Source organism: Corvus brachyrhynchos, unplaced genomic scaffold (genome assembly GCF_000691975.1).
Source record: "Corvus brachyrhynchos isolate BGI_N302 unplaced genomic scaffold, ASM69197v1 scaffold83, whole genome shotgun sequence".
Classification (NCBI taxonomy): Eukaryota; Metazoa; Chordata; class Aves; order Passeriformes; family Corvidae; genus Corvus; species Corvus brachyrhynchos.
This window is the reverse complement of record NW_008238464.1, coordinates 1,070,729-1,091,526: the sequence shown is the minus strand read 5'-3', so window position 1 is coordinate 1,091,526 and position 20,798 is coordinate 1,070,729. Positions and strand designations below refer to the sequence as shown.

At 40.7% G+C, this 20,798-nt stretch overlaps 1 protein-coding gene across 2 annotated transcripts in view; it reads left to right on the top strand.

Moving 5' to 3' along the window:
* The first annotated feature begins 729 nt into the window (after positions 1-729).
* The window catches only part of VWA3B (von Willebrand factor A domain containing 3B), a 62,048-nt gene continuing 41,979 nt past the window's right edge, over positions 730-20,798 (top strand). For both annotated transcript variants that reach the window (XM_017737164.1, XM_008635798.2), the window contains exons 1-7: positions 730-1,998; positions 3,679-3,900; positions 5,480-5,574; positions 7,895-8,145; positions 10,381-10,540; positions 16,075-16,244; positions 18,082-18,206. In XM_017737164.1, coding sequence (XP_017592653.1) covers positions 1,959-1,998; positions 3,679-3,900; positions 5,480-5,574; positions 7,895-8,145; positions 10,381-10,540; positions 16,075-16,244; positions 18,082-18,206 — 1,063 coding nt within the window. In that variant the 5' untranslated portion in view covers positions 730-1,958. The remainder of the gene's footprint in view (positions 1,999-3,678; positions 3,901-5,479; positions 5,575-7,894; positions 8,146-10,380; positions 10,541-16,074; positions 16,245-18,081; positions 18,207-20,798) is intronic.

Genomic DNA, 20,798 nt, shown 5'->3' with positions numbered 1-20,798 from the left:
AACTTACTTACTGTGCGGGTGACTGGGCACTGGAAAAGATGGTCCAGAAGGGTTGTGGAGTCTCCCTCACTGGAGATATTCAAGAACTGTCTGGACACAATCCTGTGCAATGTGCTCTGGGATGATCTTTCTTGACCAGGGAGATTGGAGCAAATGATCCACTGTGGTCCCTTCCAACCTGACCCATTCTGTGATTCCATTATTCCATTTCTGCAGTGGGCAGCCACTAACCTCAGGCCCCTGCACTCCCTTCATCTGGGGTTCAGTCCTTCAGGTGGTATGTGAGGCAGCTTCTTGGGCTGTAAGGTGTGTGGGCTTTCCCGAGGCATTCCCACCTGTTGGGGCAGCCCAGCGGAATGGCCTCAGCAAACATTGCCACCCGCACATGTGTTACACACGCTGAGCTGGTGGTGGGTTACGGCTTTAGCATTTTGTTTACACTGGCCAGAGCGGAAAGGGTAGAGGTGCCCAGAAGAACTCTGGTTCATGTTTTGAAAATAACCTGTTTGGATTCAGATCTTGGGCTGAAGATTATCCCAGCTATCATTGTTTTTGAGCTCGCTGTTTCCAAGACTTGAGGTAAAACTCACTGTTTCCATTGGAAGTTGCTTCATCTGCTTTCAAATGCTCCTTTTCATACAGAGCTAGCATTTCATATCCAGGTGTTGTTCAAGGAACTGGGGGTGGTGCTGGAGGCTAAGGCAAGGAAAAACCTGTTGCCATGCCCCTGGGCATCTGGAAAATGAGGTAGCACCTGGGATTCATTCTCTGATGCAGGCTGCTGCTTGAATTGTGTCTCAGCTATTACCGTGGTACTTTTTCTTCATTTGGAGAGAAAAATGGCACAAGCCTTGTGGCTTGCTGTGGCCTTTCACTATAGGCGTTGTCTGCCATGGCTCCCCTGTGGCAAGGGCTTCCTTTTAATGCCCTGATGCCAAGGCTAGTCAGGGGTTGTGCTGCACAACACCTGGGGTGTTAGGGTGCAGAACAAAGTCCTGCTTTTTTCAAGTCCTCCCTGCCCTTCACACTGTTCATGTCTTTCTTTGTGAGCAGGGCAAAGACTGGAATGGTTTATATGTTTCCACATGGGTATTTAAACCTGTGTAAGAGGAATAAATAGCATGTTCTATTCTGCATTGAAGAAAGAGGGAGAAAGCTAAGTCTTTGGGTTAAATATTTTATCCTGTTTTTGCTTTTCCTGTGGGAAAAACTGCTTGATGGCAATGGCTAACAGCTGGCCTGCTAATGATTCATAAATATCCCTCATTCATTCATCTTATTTATTAAAAGAAAAAACCAAGTCAATGGCAAAGAATGATGTCTGAAAGCAATACACTCAGCCAGTGTATGCTACCTTGCTTTCTCTGGTGTTTTGTCTTCTGTTCATCTGCTGTCTTATTCACAGTTGGGCCTTATACCACATTCACACACGTAATTCCTTTTCTTTGTGAATCATCTTGTAGTCTTAGGCAAAGTTATAAATCTCTTCACAAAATTTCATCTCAGATACTCCTAGGTTTCCTCATAAATAGAATTATAGCAAAGGTAAGGTATACTGCAAAATAAAAGAATATGATACAACTGGCTGACAGCAGGCCAAAGCACCACACTCATTTTTCTAGCATATTGGCTCTTTTTTATGATAATTAAGGGTGAAGGAAGGGAAACAATATTACCAATTTCCTGATTTCCCACTTTTGAGCTTGTGTATCCCTGTCAAATATGACTTCGGCCTTTCTTGAGATGGGAAGTAGCTATCCATTTTAGTTTGTAATATTTTTTTGCTTGAGGAAAATCCTGATCTCATCCTTCTGCAGCTTATTATTGACTGGGCATGTGGAGCTGGTCTCCAGTTCATATTGACCTGTGCATGGCAATGTTTTAATTTTTTTATAACATAATGATTCCTCAGGGTTTCAGAATAAAGCAAAGAGGAGCTGCTGGTCAAGAGATCTGTCATGACTGCTAATCCATCTAAGAGACTTGCTTGGAGTGACTGTGAGTATTTCATCACTATTTTTGCATAGATTCCATGTTTTCCTAGATAACTTCCAGTTTTCTTTGGAGTACTGTGGTGTGCAATGCTGGCTGTGTACAAGCCATTCTGAAGCTGTGCCACTCTCACCTGGGCTGTGTATGGGGTGCTGTGCTGGCCTTTATGTATTTTTGGAGAAGGAAACTGGGAATGACTGTTCAAGTGACTATAAACAGTGCCTGACTATATTCAAAGCTCGAGCAGCTGCAAACCTTCACCTGCCTCTCTCTAGAGTTAACATTTGTCACTGCTGCTTCTGCACAGAGCAAAGGAGGGCTGGTAAAATGCCAGCCTCTATAGGCATGCCAACCTCTATAGGCATGCCAGCCCAGCGTCCTGCTTGTAGGACTGATGACTGTGAAAGAACTCGTGCCAGTCTACACTGTATAGAAGCCCTGTCACTGTAAGATGGTTTCTGAAGATAAGACTCTAATTTCCTTTATGTAGTGTTAACTGAGGAACTGTCTATCTAACGAACTTTTCAAACCAGGTCAGTTGTTATAATACTTGAATTTAGCAGGGAGTTCTGATCACTTTCCATACTAGACTGAAGGTTATTTTGAAGGCATTAAAGATGGAAGTACCTTTCTTTGTATTTTGGGCCAGTTTGATACATGCTATGCATTTACGGGCAGTTTATGGTATATGGGCAATGGAGGACTGGGATACACTGGATGATGTTGGTACTGGGGAAAATGAACAGAAATTTCCAAAGTCTACAGCAAGTAAACTTAGATACAGCAAGGGTATTTAATCAACTAGAGCCAGCTTAGCTCATGCAGAGTATTTTGGGAATGAACAGGAAATACCAAAGTCCTCCTAGAACCTCTGTGCTGAGGAACAGAGGCATTATTGTTATTATTGCTTCCATTTCTGCCTCAGCACTCTGGGCTCTGAGCTGCCACTGCTGCCAAATACAAGTAGAGCTAGCCTAGCAAACCATACTTCCTTGCTGAAGTGTGTTCCACGTCCTGTAGAACTTCAAATGAACCTAGACCTTCATGTCCATGGTTTCTTATGCATGCACGTGGTCCATCACAGCCCAGAGCGGAAACTGACAGAATCATCATTTACACTTGAGGCAAGTGATGTGATCAGAGGGAATTTCACCAGCCTTGCAATAAAGTCAGGATCTTCTGGGGACAATGCTATTGCTTATGGTAGGAGTTCAACATGCCATTTTTTGGAACTACTTGTTTATTGCATAATACTTCTAATGTGTACATAGTGATGGTCTGACAATTTTTGAATGCCTATTATGTGTTCTGATTTCCAAGACTTAGGAGAGATGTCTTAGGAGCTGGGAGAAGTGCCGTTTGGCAAACTGGACTTAGATTTCAGGGCTTGAATTTCAGCATACAAGAGATGTTTCCTTTAATAAATTGAAGGTGAATGTATATGGATGAATAAAAAGATACAACAGCAAGTGGATGTGTAGGACTGAGAGCAGCTTTCCAGATTAAGAATATTATTCAGTATGAAAGAAAGAAAACAAGAGGTGAGCTTTATGTGTATACAGAACCGTGGAATACAGGTAAAGAAAGGAGGCAATAAAGGTAAAGAAAGGAGAAATTCATCTTGTTCAGTTTTGAAATTGTTTGGTTAAAATATAAAGGTTTTGTTTCCCTCGTTTCTCTTTACAGCAGATGCCTTTCATTCAAAGCACAGACAAGTTCCTGAAGATTCCCACGAGGTCGACAAGAAGAAATCAGAAGAGAAGGAAAAGAGACTGGCGGTCAGTCAATGGAGAACAGATGTACAATCCCTTGTTTCATCTTCTAAATGGCTTCAATGTTATGGTCTCAAAAGAAACAAATTGTCCCTGTCCCAGATTTTGTCACAGATTGGATTCCAGCACAGGAAAGGTATAAGACAAATCAATAATAGGATAATAAATCCCCCAACTTTGAATAGTCTAGAGGGTCGCACTCATTCTGCACCCAATGTACACAGTGGAGATTTTCATATTGTCTATTACGGTAATGGCAGAAATGAAAGCCGTATCCACAGTTGCTGACATTGCCAGTTCAGAGAACTGAGACACTCCATCTCCTTTTGATATGAGAAGGATTTAGGGTCTGAGAATGGCTTTCCTTAACTCAGTTGTACTGTTTCTTTACCCTAGGCTGCAGTTCACATCCTCACCAATTTAGCTGTAGCTGGGAAATAGCTGGTGCTGCTGAGACTGTTAATCTTTTTCTTGCAAATAACACGCGATAAGATCTCTGTCTCCTTTCAGATGGCAAATATAACGTATGCCATGCCATAATCTGTGATTTAATATTGATCATCAGGGTTAGTAAATGTGCTTGGGAGTAGTATATTATTTCCAGGTATCCAGCTTTAAGGAAAAAGTTAAATTTAATTAGAATTCAGTCTGCTTTTCATGCAAAGTCAGACTATAGAAAAATGTTCCTTTGCAGTTATCTGACAGCTGGAGGGGAAGAGTTTGCTAATAATTATTAACCACTGCCATAATGGTGCTTTGCCGAGCATGGTAATATATTCTTTTCTTTGAACAGCTTGCTGCCTGAGAAGTAGGAATTGTAATGTATCACAATAGTTCTAGGTTGCATAATTTAAGATTTTGGCTGGCTTGTGTCCATGGGGCATTCAAAGATCACCAGTGCAGTTCCTGATATCTTGTGTGTTGCAGATTAAGAAGAAGCTGTTAAGCAGGGTTAAAGTTGTTACAGTATTAGGAGCAAAATGTACTAGCTTGGCAGGGCAGCATGGTGCACAGATAGCTGCTTTATGACGTTCACTATTCCCACCCCTAATGTTTCCCTATCAGTGGAGATCCTGGAGAAGATTTCTAGCTACTGAAAGTGCAGAGTGCAACCTTTTCCTTAGATGCACTCACTTCTGCACCCACTGAGTTGTGTAAGAGAACAGCATTATCTGTACCAGATTTTATATTATGTTTGATAGACAAATATTTGCAAGTCCTGTTGTGAGGTTGCCTAAACCTCACAATAATTAAAGTCCCATGTAGTTTTTGGCCTATAAGTAATTAGATGTGGTTTTTTTCCTCACTTCTGACTAAACTGGCAGGAAGCAGCAAAAGCAGGGCTGCTCTATGGGTGGAAAGTGAGCCAGGAGCCAAAAGGGACTGCAGCCCAGGCTGTGCCCTCTCTGAACAGGATACAGTCCTGCAGCAGGGCAAGGTAATTAATCATGTCTAGGGTCCAGCCAGGGAATGCAGCCAGGCACAACAGGAGATGCAGCCAGAGGCTGAGAGCCTCAAGTACCCATCATAGATATAACCAGAAGATAACTGTAAAATCAAAACAGAATTAGAATTTCTTTCAAGTTTCTTAATGTCAAGAGTCAATACTGATGCATGTGCCTCACACATGGATGACATACACATCAGCCTGAAAAATACCTGTTTGAAGTAGTCTCAAAGATTAGCAACTTGATCTTTTGTAAATTTTACTGTAGATTATGTGACCACTTTGGGGAAACCAGTGGCTTCTCGGTATGCAGATGGTCTGTTTCCTCAATACAAGAGAGCACAAGATGGCAGCGTGTATAATGTAAGTGTGGCTGACTTGTGGTAACTTCCCTACGTGCTTAGAAGTTATTATCACTGTTGCAGAATGATATGACTAAAATGCCTTCCTATGGCATAAAATACTTACATTCTTTGTGAGTACTTTATCTTTTGATTTTTTTTTTTCTGTTTTGTCAAACTGTTAGTGATAACTATCAGTGGTAGAAAAGCTAGACATCTTTTTTCCTTTCTAAGTCTTAGTCTCTTGCCTTGGTGCAGCATTGCAGTAAATCTTTTCCAGACAAGATTGCAGTTTCTAAGCAACATCTACCCTGTCTTGAAATACAGAATCCTTAAAGAGAAGATGCTCAGAATGAGTTAAAAAAAATAAAATTGTAATCAATAAAACAAATGGGGACATGGAAAGAGGAAGACAAAATGTGCTGTCATTGCCAATGCAAAGCAGTGCTTTGCTTAGTGCCAGCAGGTCACAAAAGGCTCAGCCTATTCTATAGAGACAGCTAGCTGGATCTCTGCCCATGCTCATGTTCTAAGGAATGTCTTAGCAACAGCTGCTGGCAGCCCCATTGTTAAGAGCATGGATTCTGATTGAAGAGATGTGCATGTGAGTGTGGAAGGGAGAGAGTTAATTTATAAAGGATTTTACAAAAGCAAATGGCTTGTCATTTTTTCTGATGACTAGAGTAACTTTTGAGGCACAAAGCTTAAAAATGGGTAAAGAACGATTTCAGGGAGCCTTTCCCCCTCATTTTATGCCCATTAATTCAGTATGAAATACCTACACATCTTCTAATCTTTGGACATGGTGTGAGCAGCAGGAAAGACATTTTTGCTACTATACAAAATCTGGTCAGATCTCCTTTAGGATATTAAGTACAAAATTGTGTACAGTTACCACAGGCTTAGAATAAGCCATTCAAACCAGAGCAGGTACTGAGAAGAGCTGGTAGGATGAACTGCAGTGGAGTGATGATCTTATAAGAGGGCTTGGTTGATGCTGAAATATAAGCCCGAAAGAAAACAGAAGAGGGGTAGTATTATTGCCCTTGAATGCTACAGAAAGGCAAATTACAGGGATAGGGCAAAGCTGTAGTTTTCTCTGCTAAAGGGCATGCTAGTCCAAAAATAAATGGGTATGAACGGCCATGAATAAAATTAGACTGGACAGTCAGAAGTTTCCTGGCCCTCAGAGAAATGGAAATCTGCACTTGCTTTCTATGAGTGAGAGGATATTCGAAGAAAAGTGCTTTATTTTAAGATGGAGTTTGGTCGATGTAGTGCAGTAAACTTTGTATGAATCTGACTGTCATAGGAGGAAACTGGATTTCTAAGTGCTCCTTCCCAGGCCGACATTCCTTTGGCAGACTGCCTGAGACTTTGTATCTGGGAGGCACATTACAGGGCCGAAGCTGATATTAAAGAACACAGAAAAATAAAAATGAGAGGGAGATGTGTGCAGACTGACACACAAAATATCTTCTCCCTAAGAAATGTTCTTGTTTAAAAACATTTGTGTTTCCAAGGTTTTGTACTTAGTCCTGGAAAGGAAGTTAGAGGTAAAAGGCAACCAGTAAATCAGCTCACATGGCCCAGAGCTATTGGGGGAATCTGTGGTGCAGTTTTAGACTCACAGGTCATGGTGAATCTGTATACACTTACTCATTGGGAGGATGTGCTGGTTTTAATTTTAATACTGATTCTAGATTTTTCTTTACTGAAAAGGTATGGGAAGTTTTAGTTGTTGATTGCAGTTATCTGAACTAGATTTGCCTAAGTACCTATCCACAAATAGTTAATCTGTAATGCTGGGCATTGTTAGTGTTCAAACAAGAAACATTTTATGTTTTCCTTCCAAATGCTAAAGACAAGGTGGAGATTGAAGTGCCCTAGAACCAAACCGTATGCTGCCTTGTATTGCTGTAAAATTTTTTTAAAAGCCAGTCAAAGTCTAGTCTAAGAAGGTACAAAGTTTCTGTGTCCTTGTTTGTTCACCCATCTGCTCTGCAGCCCTTTCTACATCCTAGCCTGTGTTCAGCTCATTCTAATTGCTGCAGTTTTGAGACAGACTAGTCAGACAACCCATTGGCACCGTCCCATGCTCACATAAAAAGATTATGAAAAGCAATTAGGACAAAATGCAGTGCCTTTTCTTTATAGCTTAGATGCATTTGTCAAGTATTTGCTCTTGAAACAGTGGAAGGAAAATGGGTTGTTTTCACTGCTACCTTGGCTGGCATGTCTGACACTTACAAACTAGCTATTGCAGCTGTGCTAAGCTTGGGGCTGCATTTGTATTATTTGTTTTGATATTCAATTTCCTTCTCTCCCTTATTTGAATAAAGCTGACAGCCAAAAAAGAACTGATTCTTCATTTTGTGGATTGTCTAATGGGAGCTATTGAGCTATATAAGCAGCGAATGGAATGGTTAACCAGTGAGAGCCGGCAGATATTTGGAGTGATTCAAGAACAGTGCATTGTCATTGTGTTGGATTTTGGCATTGCAGCTCCAACTGAATTTGATCTTTGTCGGGATGCACTTTCTATGGTACTTGTGGAACAGGTGATCCAAATTGCCAGATTCAACCTCATTCGGTAAGCAGAAAGAGTCAGAATCATAGAATGAATGGTTTGGGTTGGAAGGCACTTTTAAAGGTGATCTGGTCCAACACCCCTGCAAATGGGCAGGGACACCTTCCACTACACCAAGTTGCTCAAAGCAGCATCCAGCCTGACTTCGAATGTTTCTAAGGATGAGGCATCTCCCACCTCTCTGGGCAACCTGCTCCTGTGTTTCAGCACCCTCATTATAAAAAAGTTCGTCCTTTTGTCTAGTCTGAATATAGGTTCTTTTACTTCAAAACCATCACTCCTTGTTCTATTGCTACAGGCCCTACTAAAAAGACTCTCCCCATTTTTCTTCTAAGTCCCTTCAAGTATTGAAAGGCCACAATCAGGTCTCTCCAGTCTGGACAAAGAAGTCCATGTCGGCCCATTGCTGGAGAATAAAAAAGAGTTGCATGTTATATGTGTTTGGATAAGGTGCTTTCTGTACTGGAAATTGTCGTGATTCATGTCATACTAATATCTGTAGATTTCCCACCAATTTTCACCCACAGTTATCCTGAACTTGCTACTTCCATTTAACAGAAGACCACTGTTAGCCCGAAGAACAGATAAAGGGTACCAGAACCCAAATACTGACACATGCCTTCTACAAAATCAGAAGGATTTGCAACAGCAGTAATACCCTTCAGATGTTGCAGTATTAGTGAAACAGTGAGGTTCTATCTGACCACCTATTGCATTCTTGTGTCTTTAGACATTATAGGTTTCTGCCTTGCAGCTACATGTGCACTCCCCGAAGTGCCATAGGCACAGGCACAGCCATTTGTATATCTGTAGATTTCCATGGTCACAGAAATCAGTTGCAGCAGTAGGAAAGAATAATAGATTTCCATAACAAAAGAAGATTTCCAAGCGCTTGTTGCCTAAGAGGAGTAAATGAATTTGCATTTAGTTAGAAGAATAGAAGCAGCTATTCAACTCTTACCTATCTGCATAAAGTCTCATATATGCATGAGAGTTTGAATGTGTAAGCTTGGGTTGGGATAGATGAGTGGAAAAAAATTATGCACAAATTAGGTCATATAATTTTAAAATTGGTTCTGCAATGTTAACTTACAATTGCATGGTGATTCTTAATGTTATTTTACCCAAGCATTGTCCTACAGATTTGATTCTGGTACCCTATCTTAATTCTCTAGATTGTGACACAACTGAGATTTGAAAAGGAGAGTAATACAATCACAGAATGGTTTAGGTTGCAAGGGACATCATAGACCACCTAGTTCCAAGCCCCCTGCCATGGGCAGGGACACCTTCCATTAGATTAGGTTGTTCAAAGCCTCATCCAACCTGGCCTTGAACACTTCCAGGGGTGGGGAATCCACAGCTTCTTGGGGCAGCCTGTTGCAAAAGTAGATATTTTCCAAAGAAGATGTTTTCCAAAGCAGATAACTTCCATAGTTTTTGATATCAGAGAACTTTTAAAAAGTGAAATGCAAAGCCAGGTCAAAATTGAAACAGTAATTATGGTCATCAATTTGTTTTTGCAGGACAGAGACTAAAGACAATATAGCATATAAATTATTACTTTAAAAGAATCTTGGGAAACATATTTGTCTTTTAGATTTGCAGGAAACCCTTCAAAATAGTTCTTGATGGAATGTCACAGATACTGGAACCAGTTGGTTTTTTAGTTCCTTTCTGCCTTTTTATGTACAAGTGCACAGGCACAAGTGCTCATTGGCTTTGTACTTCTGTTCTTCCATTAAGACTACGGTCTTCTATCAATTAAAATACCAAAAAGCTTAGCATCACAAATTTTATTTTTGATGGGTAGCCAAAGATCAGCTGTATTACAAAAAAAAGTGTCAGTTAAACTGCTCTGACACAAAGGTCGTGGAGCAAGTTGTGGAACGAGACTTGTGCAAGACGCTTTTTTTTATGCACATATTTTAAAAACCTGCTTGAGTTTTTATGATAAGGAGAGTTATGAATCAGGAACTCTTTTAAAAAATACTTTATTTCTCCTGACCCTACTTTGGAAACAATTGTCGCAAAAAAATTCTTATAAAATTACGGTATTTTTCTAATGGTTTCATTTTTTCTCTGCTTCCTTTATTGCAAGTATAGATTTAGTATCTGTGGTATATTGTAATTCTTACTTAAGAATATAAAAGAATTGTAATAATAGTAGAGCTCCACTCTCTTGTTCTGCCAGCGTGATTCTCACTGTTTCTGATTTATAGTTAATCTCATTTTCAGGGCTGCTCAGGATCTTATGAAGTGGCAACAGAAATGTACTCCTGTGTCTGAACATACTGTAAAGTCTGCAGTTACGTGGCTCTGGAAGCTGGACCATATGACAGCTGTCAGCCATACCAGCTCTGCTGAAGCTCTGCTGGAAGCCATGGGTGATGAAGCGGTAAGCTCATACATCTTTTCAGAAGCCTCGAGTAAATCCAAGAATATTCAGTGCTAGGCTGGCTGCTATGATTTGCCCTGATCAATGTTGCAAAGATAAATATTAATGACAGCATTTGGAAAGTTTTTTTCCCCTCAAGTGTAGCTGCATACTATGCTTAATGATTGTCTTTTTATGTAAATGCACTGTACTTTGAATGCAGAAACTTGTTTATTTTCTTTTCTAGAGTACCCAGAATAAATAACATTCAGTCGTTAAGGGAAAAAAAAAACCATCTTCCTTTCCACTTTCTTTGCCATATAAGTTTTTCAGGGCTTCAAGTTTATGAGAAAATTTCTAGTACCAACATTATTGAAGGCAGAGAAGCAATTTTTATTTTGCTATGTATCCGACATGCTCATGAAAAGTTATATTTAAAATTCAAAATAGTGAGTACAGAGATATATGTAAATATTAACTCATGATAGGGCTATGCAAATCCTTTTTCATCAGCCAGGTGATAGCTAGACTTTCTTCCATGATAGAGACAAAGCATGCACAGTATTCCTGCAATTAAATGCTGTTCATTTCCAAAAGTACCGTGTTACTTTATTCATTAAAGCAGAGTCACAAGAAATGAAACATATATGCCAACATTTGAGCTAGTCACTTAAAACTTGTGTTATTAAAGGGATATTTCATGACTTTTCCTTACAAGGTATATTCTTTCACTTCTCTAACCCCTGAATTTAATGGAAAATTTGGCCTACTGTCTGTGGAGTAGAATCATTGGTTTTCACTGCCATTAACATCCATCCCTGTGCACAGATCCAATCCTAACTCCTTTGTAAATCTCTTTCTGGGACATTGTTTGAAGGAGAAGGTATTTTTGCTTGAGTTACCTTCTGCTTTCCTATGCTGCTGGATTCTCATCGAGATGAGCCTTGATGATTGGTAACTAATATTAAGAAGGAACTGAGTAAGGAGCAAATTGTTGACCAGTGAGCTTTTTTTTCATGAATTCTTTTTAAAATGTCCCCTCCATAAATTTTATTAGCATTTTCAATTTCCAGTATAATGCTGATTTCCTGATGAGTAATTAAAAAATTTTATTTAGATTTCAGCATTGTCTGGATGAAAATAAGTCTTGTTGGACCTGGTGGGTCTGTTTGAATAAACAGAAATTAAAATCTGTCAGACAGTGAGACATCTATTATTATTTTTTCAGATATTGGTGGGCCAGTATCGGGGGGAGTCAGTTGTGGCAGGTGCTCAACATAAACCAAACTTCAATGGCTCCTAAACAGAGTCATTATTATTCATAACTGACAGTTCACTTAAGTGCAACCTTCACTGTAGTGCAGATGGAGGATACCCCATTCAGTCCTAGGCAAAAGTTGTCTACTTACTGAGCAGTCATAAATAACTCATTCCTAAGAACTGGCTTCATTCACAGAAGTTGCTCCAAAACAGTAGCTCTTTTTTTTTTTTTTTTTCGCCCTAGACATGGCTCTTCTTGTCATTCCTTTAGCCGGTCTTTTCTTCCCATGTGTGGTGACTCCTTAGATTTTCTTTCCTTATGACCTGTCAATCCCAAACTGAAGATCAGTCTGCTGTAATGTTGCAATCCTTTGAGCTCTACCTGCCACAAATGCATCCACACTGTCTAACCTCCAGTTCTGTACAGGTGCCATTCCGTGAAGTGTGGATAACTCATCCAAAACACCTCCCAACCAAGATCAAGACTATGAGGAGCTATTCATGCTGTTCTCCCTTCTGTTCTTGTATGAATTTTGTTTAAATGTAAAAATTACAATTTTCAAAATGTGAAGGATTCATTTGAAAGGTTTTAATCTTTCCCCACTAACCTGTAAGGAACATTTCTTTTGTGGTATGTCATTGCTGGGTTTGTAGTTAAGTAGAGTGAATTATCTGGGGTTCACAATTTTTTTTTTATTTTCTTGTGAGGGGTTGGTTCTGTATCAGCTATGCCAAATAAACGTCAGCATTTTAAAAGTTGCAGAGGCAGGCAGTAAATCCCTTGGAGAAAGAGTGAAAATTTCTGTTCTTGTTGAATATCAAGTTTATGAATTAATGGCAGTCTTAAAAGGGAGAGGAAGAAGATGTGAATCCGAAGAAACACTGGGAAAAATGGTTGTGCAATATGCATGCATTCCTCTGGGCCAGGAGCCTCTTCAGCAAAAGCAGTAGGAACATGGTGTTGTCCAAGGACTGGGTCTCATCTGGGAGATCTGTGTGCAGGCTCAGATAGCTTTTTAGCTGGAGGAAGGCAGACAGGGAACTTGGTAAAACTGAACTAGAACACAGATGCAAGAGTTCGTTCTTTTTGTTTCTGTGTACCTTCTTCTAAAGCTAGTAAGTATTTTGTTAATCTTGCACTTTAATAAAACACATTCATTTTTTTCTTTACCCTTGGTATTTATCTAGAATTATCAGTGATGCAAGTACATCTGGTCCTGCTTGCTCCCAAGCAAGTGGAGTCTGTAACTATGGCCCCTGCCTCCCATATGGAGTGTCTCGACCCTCTGCAAGATCCAAGAGAAGTTCAAGGTGGCAAGATGCTGCTTCGTTAGTTTGCCTTATCCAGCCCGAAATTGGGTTGCTGCTTGGGAGAGACGTCTTCCAGTGTTGAGGAAGATGCCAAAAGGTAGATGAAGAAGGAAGCTTGAAATGCAGAAATGACTCAGGGAGCTAGAATACAAATCAGTATCAAAGGCAGTAGTGGAAATGTATGAGCACACTTGTAGGTGATACTGAATTTGCTTTACTACTGCATGAAATGACGTGAGTGCAGAAAGGTTTCCTCAGTGCTACCCCAGACTCAAATAGTTGTCTTTTGTGGTGCATGTCCTGGGATTCCTAATAATATTCATAGAATCATAGAGTCACAGAATGGTTTCGGTTGGAAGGAACCTTAATGACCATTTAGTTCCAACACCCCTGCATAGGCATGTACACCTTTCACTAGACCAGGTAGCTCAAAGCCCCATTTAACCTGACCTTGAACACTTCTTGGGATGGGGCATTCCTAACTTCTCTGGACAATTGTTCCCAGTGCCTTACACCCTCATAGTGAAGAATTTCTTCCTTGCATCTAAATCTACCATCCTTCAGTTTAAGGCCATTCTCCCTTGTCCTTGTGAAAAGTCCCTCTCCAGCTTTCATGCCCCTTTAGATCCTGGAAGGTGCTATAAGGTCTCCCCAGAGCTGCCTTTTCTCTGGCTGAACAGCCCCAACCATCTCAGTCTGTCTTCATAGGAAAGATGCTCCATCCCTGTGATCATCTTTGTGGCTCTCCTCTGGACTTGCTCCAGCAAGTCCATGCCTTCTTATGTTGGGGGTCTCAGAGCTGAACACAGTGCTCCAGGAAGAGTCTCATGGGTGTAGAGTAGAGAGGCAGACTCACCTCCCTTGACCTGCTGGCCATGCTGATTTTGATGCAGCCTTAGATACAGTTGATTTCTGGGATGCAAGCACACATTGCTGGGTCATGTTGAACTTCTCATCAACCAACACCCCCAAGTCCTTCTCCTCAGAGCTGCTCTCAATCCATTCTCCACCCAGCCTGTACTTGAACTTGGGATTGCCCTTACCCAGGAGCAGGACCTTGCACTTGGCCTTGTAGTTCATGAAGTTCACTTGGTTCCTTGTCTCAAGCCTGTCCAGGTCCCTCTAGATGGCATCCCTTCCCTCCAGTGCATCAGACACCACACAGCTTGGTGGTGTTGGCAAACTTGCTGAGGGTGCCATCAGTCCCACTGCCCGTGTCACTGACAAAGATGTTAGAAAGTGCCAGTCCCCATATTGACCCCTCAGGAGCACCATGGACATTCCACTTGGACATCAAACTGTTCGCCCCAAGTCTTGGACTGCAACATCCAGTCAATTCTTATCCACTGAGTAGTCCATCCACCAAATCCACATTTCTCCAATTTAGAGTCAAGGGTGTTGTGCAGAACAGAGTCAAATGCTTGATGCAAGTCCAGGTAGATGGGGTCAGTAACCCCGTTGTAGAAGGTTACCAGACTTGTCAGGCATGTTTGCCCTTAGTGAAACCTTGTTGACTTCTTATTTTCCATGTGCCTTAGCATAGTTTCCAGGATGATCTGCTCCATACTGGGCACAGAGGTGAGTGTATTCAAGTGTATTTTTTCAGTTAAACAACTATTTATCAGGTATTTATCAGCTGGTATGTACCATGCTATAGGGCTGATATACTGTACATATTGTCTTGAAAGTCATCATGGGATAGCTGTTTGTTACATTTGTTTTTAATGATGGTGAAAATTTTGGAAACATACTCACCGTGAGGATTGTTACATGGATAAGTGCAGGTAACATAAAATCCCTCAAAATGCATTATTCAAGCAATAACTAAAGGACATTTCTTCAGCTTCTCTCTCTTCTTGCAATAACATTTTCAGAATGTAAGTGTGTGTAGTTATAGTAAACCTGCCAAACTCCTCTGCCTTGGGAAGTATAAAAAATACAAATTATCTGTAAATACTAGCAGTAGCATTCAAATAATCACAGAATCACAGAATATGCTAAGTTGGAAAGGACCCACAGGATCATTGAACCCAACTCCTGGCCCTGCACAGGACCATGCCCAAGAGTCACACCATGTGCTGAGAGTGTTGTCCAAACGCTTCTTGAACTTTGTCAGGTTTGGTGCTGTCACCACTTCCCTGGGGAGCCTGTTCCTGTGCCCAACCACCCTCTGTGTAAAAAATTTTACTAATATCCAACCTAAACCTTCCCTCAACACAGCTTCAGGCCATTCCCTCACTGCTCACCACAGAGAAGAGATCAATGCCTACCCCTCCTCTTCCCTTCATGAGGAAGTTGTAGACTGCCATGAGGTCTCCTCTCAGTCTCCTCCAGACTGAACAGACCAAGTGACCTCAGACACTCCTTATACGGCTTCCCCTCAAGGCCCATCTTTGTTGCTCTCTTTTGGACACTCTCCAATAGTTTAGTGTCTTTCTTATATTGAGGTGACCAGAACTGCACACAATATTCAAGGTGAGGTTGCACTAGTGCAGAATGGGACAATCACCTCCCTTGATTGCCATCTTTCCTAACCTCAGAATACATGCTGCCAGTAAAACTATGTCTGGTATAAAAGTTCCTACTTTTCAGCCCTGGCAAGGCACCAACACAGCATGTCTCTTGATAAAAGTGGCATATGGCACAGAACCTTTTTCTGACTAATGATGCAATTGTCTTTCCTTACACCTCTCTTTGGCTTCAGTTAACTTCTGTGGAAAGAGGCTTGCCTTGGACAGAATCAGACCCAGGGACTGTGGGACAGGTTCTTGTCTCACTTGAGGAAATTTTGTGTGGCCTTCCTTTGAATTACTAGCATAAATGAGAGGAAGAACCAAAGCTCTGAAAATCTCATAGCCCAAGTAATGTATCAGTTTTACCAAATTTTCCTACCAATACTGAGCACAGGATGGTGCTGGAATAAATATCAGACATTTATGTAAAACAATGTCTTCCAATTACCTTTTTTTTCTGTTTAATGACAGGTTGAAGCTGTTTATTACTTTGCTGTGGGGGATGTTCCAGTGGACACGAAGCAGCTACTCCTTGAGAAGGTTTCAGATGGCTTCTGTCCAGTCAACACAGTGTCTTTCAATGCTAGGGATGATGAAACTATTCTTTTTCTGAAGGAGCTGAGCCGCTTGGCCTCTGGCAGGTAGGATAGAGAAGGACAGTAAAGATTTCAGTACTCATGAAGTGCTTTGCTGATAGGAATGGTATTGGGACATACCTGAATATAATCCATGAGGAAAATGAGACAGAGTAGTTCAGTAAGTGATCCGGGGATGGGAAAATAGGAGATATGAGTAGAATGCAGACCCTACTTAAACAGACCAGCTTTTTTTCGCTTATGTTCTCACTGGCTTGGAGAAAGGCCATTCCCTTTTTATGCCCAAAATTGTCTGTCATTTGCCTTTCTCTTGAAGTCTGGAAAACTGTTCAAGGGAAATGGTCACAACATGAACTGAAGTAAGTTTTTATTGTGTTGCTTTGTACATTAGTAGTATCCACAAGCACCAGAAAACGATCTAGAGTTTTGCTGGATCAAGTGCCATAGAGACATGTACTGGAAAGGAAATGCCTGTCCTAAATGAGCAGCTCATGGAATAACAGAAAATTGATGGGGTGTTATTCTTCAGGCCTGGTTGTGTGGAAAAGCAGTTCTGTACCATGCTTTCTAGCATCTTTTTTTTATGGTTGGTGGAAATTAATATATTCCACATGGCTTGTTGACTGCTTTGTCCTGGGAATCAGCCATGTGGTGAGAATCAGCCTTCAGTAGAAGTGGACTTAAATCTTGATTCTGTTATCAAAATAAGGAAAACAAATGAACAAATACCAAACCCACAAGACCAAATTCATGCTCAACAGCAAGAAGGCAGTAGGTGTCAGTAGGTGTTTGTCTGCTTAACAGAAGTCACTGTACAGATACAGACTTGTGAAATGGCTGCTAGCTTTTTCTGTTTCACTGTTGTTTGTGCAAGAGTGGGAAGCCCTCCAACAGTAGAAATCTCCCAAATGACAGCAGAGCAATTGGTAAGATGGCAGCTGCTTAGCTCTTTTATAGCCATCTGTGTTTAGAAATAGCTTTTAGGAGATGGGAGCATCTGCCAAAAACAAGACTGTGGGAAAGTGTTATGTTTGCTCTGGTCTGATGTGTGTTTAAAATGATTGTGGTCATTTAGAAGCATGGTACCTCTATGGTACCAGGTACATTGCTAGTCACTATCCCTCATTTTCTTTTGGTAGTGTTTTTACCTTCTTTATTAAAGGAAAGTGAATGCTTCTTGTGTGGTAGAAACAGGCAAAAAGGGTTGTGGCAGGGAGCTGAGAGGAATTGTTTTGTTTGATACGATTCTCACTGTCGTCTTTTTACATGAGTCTAGCTTTTGTGCACAGACTTACAGGGACAGTTAATAACTTGCTGGTGGATATTTGCCCAATAACTGTCTATAAGTTTAAGTCAGCTTTCCCACAGGAACAGCCAAGATCATGGGCTTTTCATGGCTTGAACCTGTTTCTAGTGTAGTTCTGTTTTAGAAATGCATCTTTTTCCTGCTCTGAGAGCTTCTCTGTTTTGACAATGAGGATAAATGAAGTCTGCTTGGCATCCTGATTTGTATGTTGATAATGAAATAAATGCTCCTGTTAGTCTTTCAGCTGGGAGGATAATCTGATAAAAAGGTGTTAGTGTCATCTCAGACATCTTAAATTACATGCCTGCTCCCCCTGTTAAAAGCATTAATTAAAAATAGATTTCCAGGAAGAGTAAGGTGCCTTGCAGTAAGTAATATCAAAAAGAAAGAATATTCTACATGGGAAGACTTCAGGAAGTACATAAATGTAAAAAAAAGTTTGATAATATTAGTAATCTTACTGTAGTTGAAGCTTTAGATAAAATTCTGAAGTTGTATGTGTGAAAAACATCTCTTTAAAATTGGAGAAGTATTTATGTAGTTTGTGTACTGGTGGAAACTCATTTTGTATTACAGATTCCATGCTTTTGCTGAGAAGAATGACTGTAGAGATTCTGCTGGACCTGCACTAAAGTACGAAGAGGATGGAAAAAGTTTAATTGCCCTGAGCTCCAGAAAAGTGAAAGGGCGAATGCCACTAGGTAGACAATATAAACCCCAAGATTATTCTGATACTATCAGCGATATGTCAAAATGGAAATGCAGTATAGGAACTTGATGAGTGTAAAATCAAAAGAAACCTGTAGGTGTGGGTGGGGTGAGGACAGGACTGGTCTAATGGAAATTCTCTGGGTGGGAAGGAGAGGGCAAGGAAAAGAGGAAAATGGAGTAGAGGATGTGCATGTGATAATGAAAGAGAAGAGGAAAAAAAGGGAGAAGAAGATAATTTATTTAGGAATATGAAGAACAGTACTTGTGTGCTTATGCCAGTGACCTTGTGGAAATGTATAGAGAAATGGTAGAAAAGAAGAGTAGTGCAGAAAACCATATGATACAACAGCCACATCAATATAGGCCAAGTTCTTAGGTAATATAAGGGGATTAAATCAACATGAGATTTACTTGCTTCTCCCAAGAATTTGTCACTAAGACAGGCAAAAAGCACAGTAAAGTGACTGTCAAGAAAGCAGTGCAAAGTGCTGGTGGGAGAATTGATAGAAAAAATACCAGGAGGAAACAACCAAAATAAACAGTTTCACTGGTGGGTGGAGCTGGGCAGAAAGCTCAGTGTGTTTCTCATTAGTCACACTGCTACTTCCTCTGGGTACGTGTTCAGTGGGACTGGACTGTGGTTTCAGGTGGGGTGGGAGGAGGAGAGTAAAAAAAATACTTCTTTTAGACATCAGGGATCATAAGACGTTTTTAGTCTAATGGCTTAACACACACAGCCACCCACCCACACACCCACCCACGCCCCCTCGTTATGGTGGGGGCATTAATGTTGCCCCAAAGGTAGAACGGTGTTATCCTCTTCTCACTGTTAGGGCATATGTGGCATAAGGTGGATTTGTGGCTCATGTAAGGCTCATGTAAAGCCAGTCTTGAACTAACTGGCCTATATTTGGGTTGTAATCAAGTTTCTTGTGTACCTATCCTTCACTAGGACCATGATTATAACAGTACAAGAGAAAGAACCATTGTGGGGGGGCGGAAATAAAGGAGTGAGGTATCACCTGCTTTTTTGGGTTGTGAAGGGACACTCAAGCCTCACCCATGCAGAGTTCAGAAACCAACAGCAGAGTCTGCTTCAAAACACTATCCTTTCATACTAATGTGGAGCAGTATAATGCCTTCAGTCTGCCATGAGTGCTTTCTTGCTGTGCCACATTTGGGGGTGTGTGTGGGGGGAGCTGGCTCCCTCTTCCCCTGGGGCAGTCAGCCTGTTTCAATAGATGAGTCTAGAGCTCCTATATGACTGAAATTACTTCCTCACCACTGTTTCTAAAGCTGAAAGCTGAATAGCGTTAATCGCTCAAAAGGACAGTAATCCCCTTGAAGTGCATTGTCTGTTGTGTCTTATTGCTATTATGGAGTAGAATTTACACATTAAAAAGGAACACAATTAGCTTTCTGCATTTACTGGGTATTACAAGCACAGTCATGACATCACTGGCAGCCAATTGGAGTGTTTCAGTCATATGCAGAATCTAAAGTCCTTTCAGAAAAGAAAACACATTGAAGACATCATTCTGGTCTGAGTCTGATTTCTCTTGTTTCAGAGACTCCTTCAGGGTGTAGTAATAAGGCAATAAAAATAAAAGTGTCGATTACTCACTAATGGGCTCTGAAACTGGTTCTTGGATGTGTGGCATAAACTACACAAGGAAATAAATAGAGAATGAACCAGAGATTTAATCTTCCAAATGCGGTCTTTCTAGAAAATAAAGGGAGGCACAGCAATATTTTGATTATGTTCCTTTTGCACCACAAATGCAGCAGCTGGAAACTGAAACTCATAACCATGTTTTATGGACTGGAAAAGCTGTTTTAAGGACATCTGATAGTTTCTGCGTATCCACTGAATATCAGCATTTTGCAAATATGGGATATCTTCATGTTCGCTCCTTTTCATCGGCTTAACCAAAACAAGTCAGAAGTGAACTATTTAAAATTTTAGATAAGCGCTCAGTTCTCCCCTATTTTGCTTCTTGAGCAGACATTTAGAAAACAAGTGTGAGAAACTGACAATTTTGAAATTTTTTACATCATATTGAGTGGGTGCTCAAGATCAAAACAGGTGTAACTCATTAAAGAATTAAGGTCCTTATGCTGGCAGCCTCAGATTTACTTATAGCAGAGAAATGCTTTTACATAAAGCCTAATTTCACCAATGTGATAATACCTCCTCATCCAGCACTAATTTTCCTGTTATCACTTCTGCCCACATTCTTTGTGCAGTTTATTCATCTGCAAAAAGATGTAGAATTAAGCAATCTTGTTATGTAGTTAAAATTATAAGTGGAAAGGAGGTGACGTTTAAGCTGGAACTTGAAGACATAGAGGGCAAGGAATGGTGGAAGCTGTGGAGAAAAGATGTCATTCTGAAAAAGGGCACATTTGTGTGAACTGCTTGGAGTAACAGGGTGAAGAGTGCTACATAAGGCTTGAAAAGCAGTGGTGCTTTGAACTAGATCCTGAAATGAACAGAGGGTCCTCGGTGGCTGACATACAAACAGTAAATTTCTGTGTAGTGGTTTCTGTGTGGTGGAATAGATGAGCTGGCATGTGTAGGG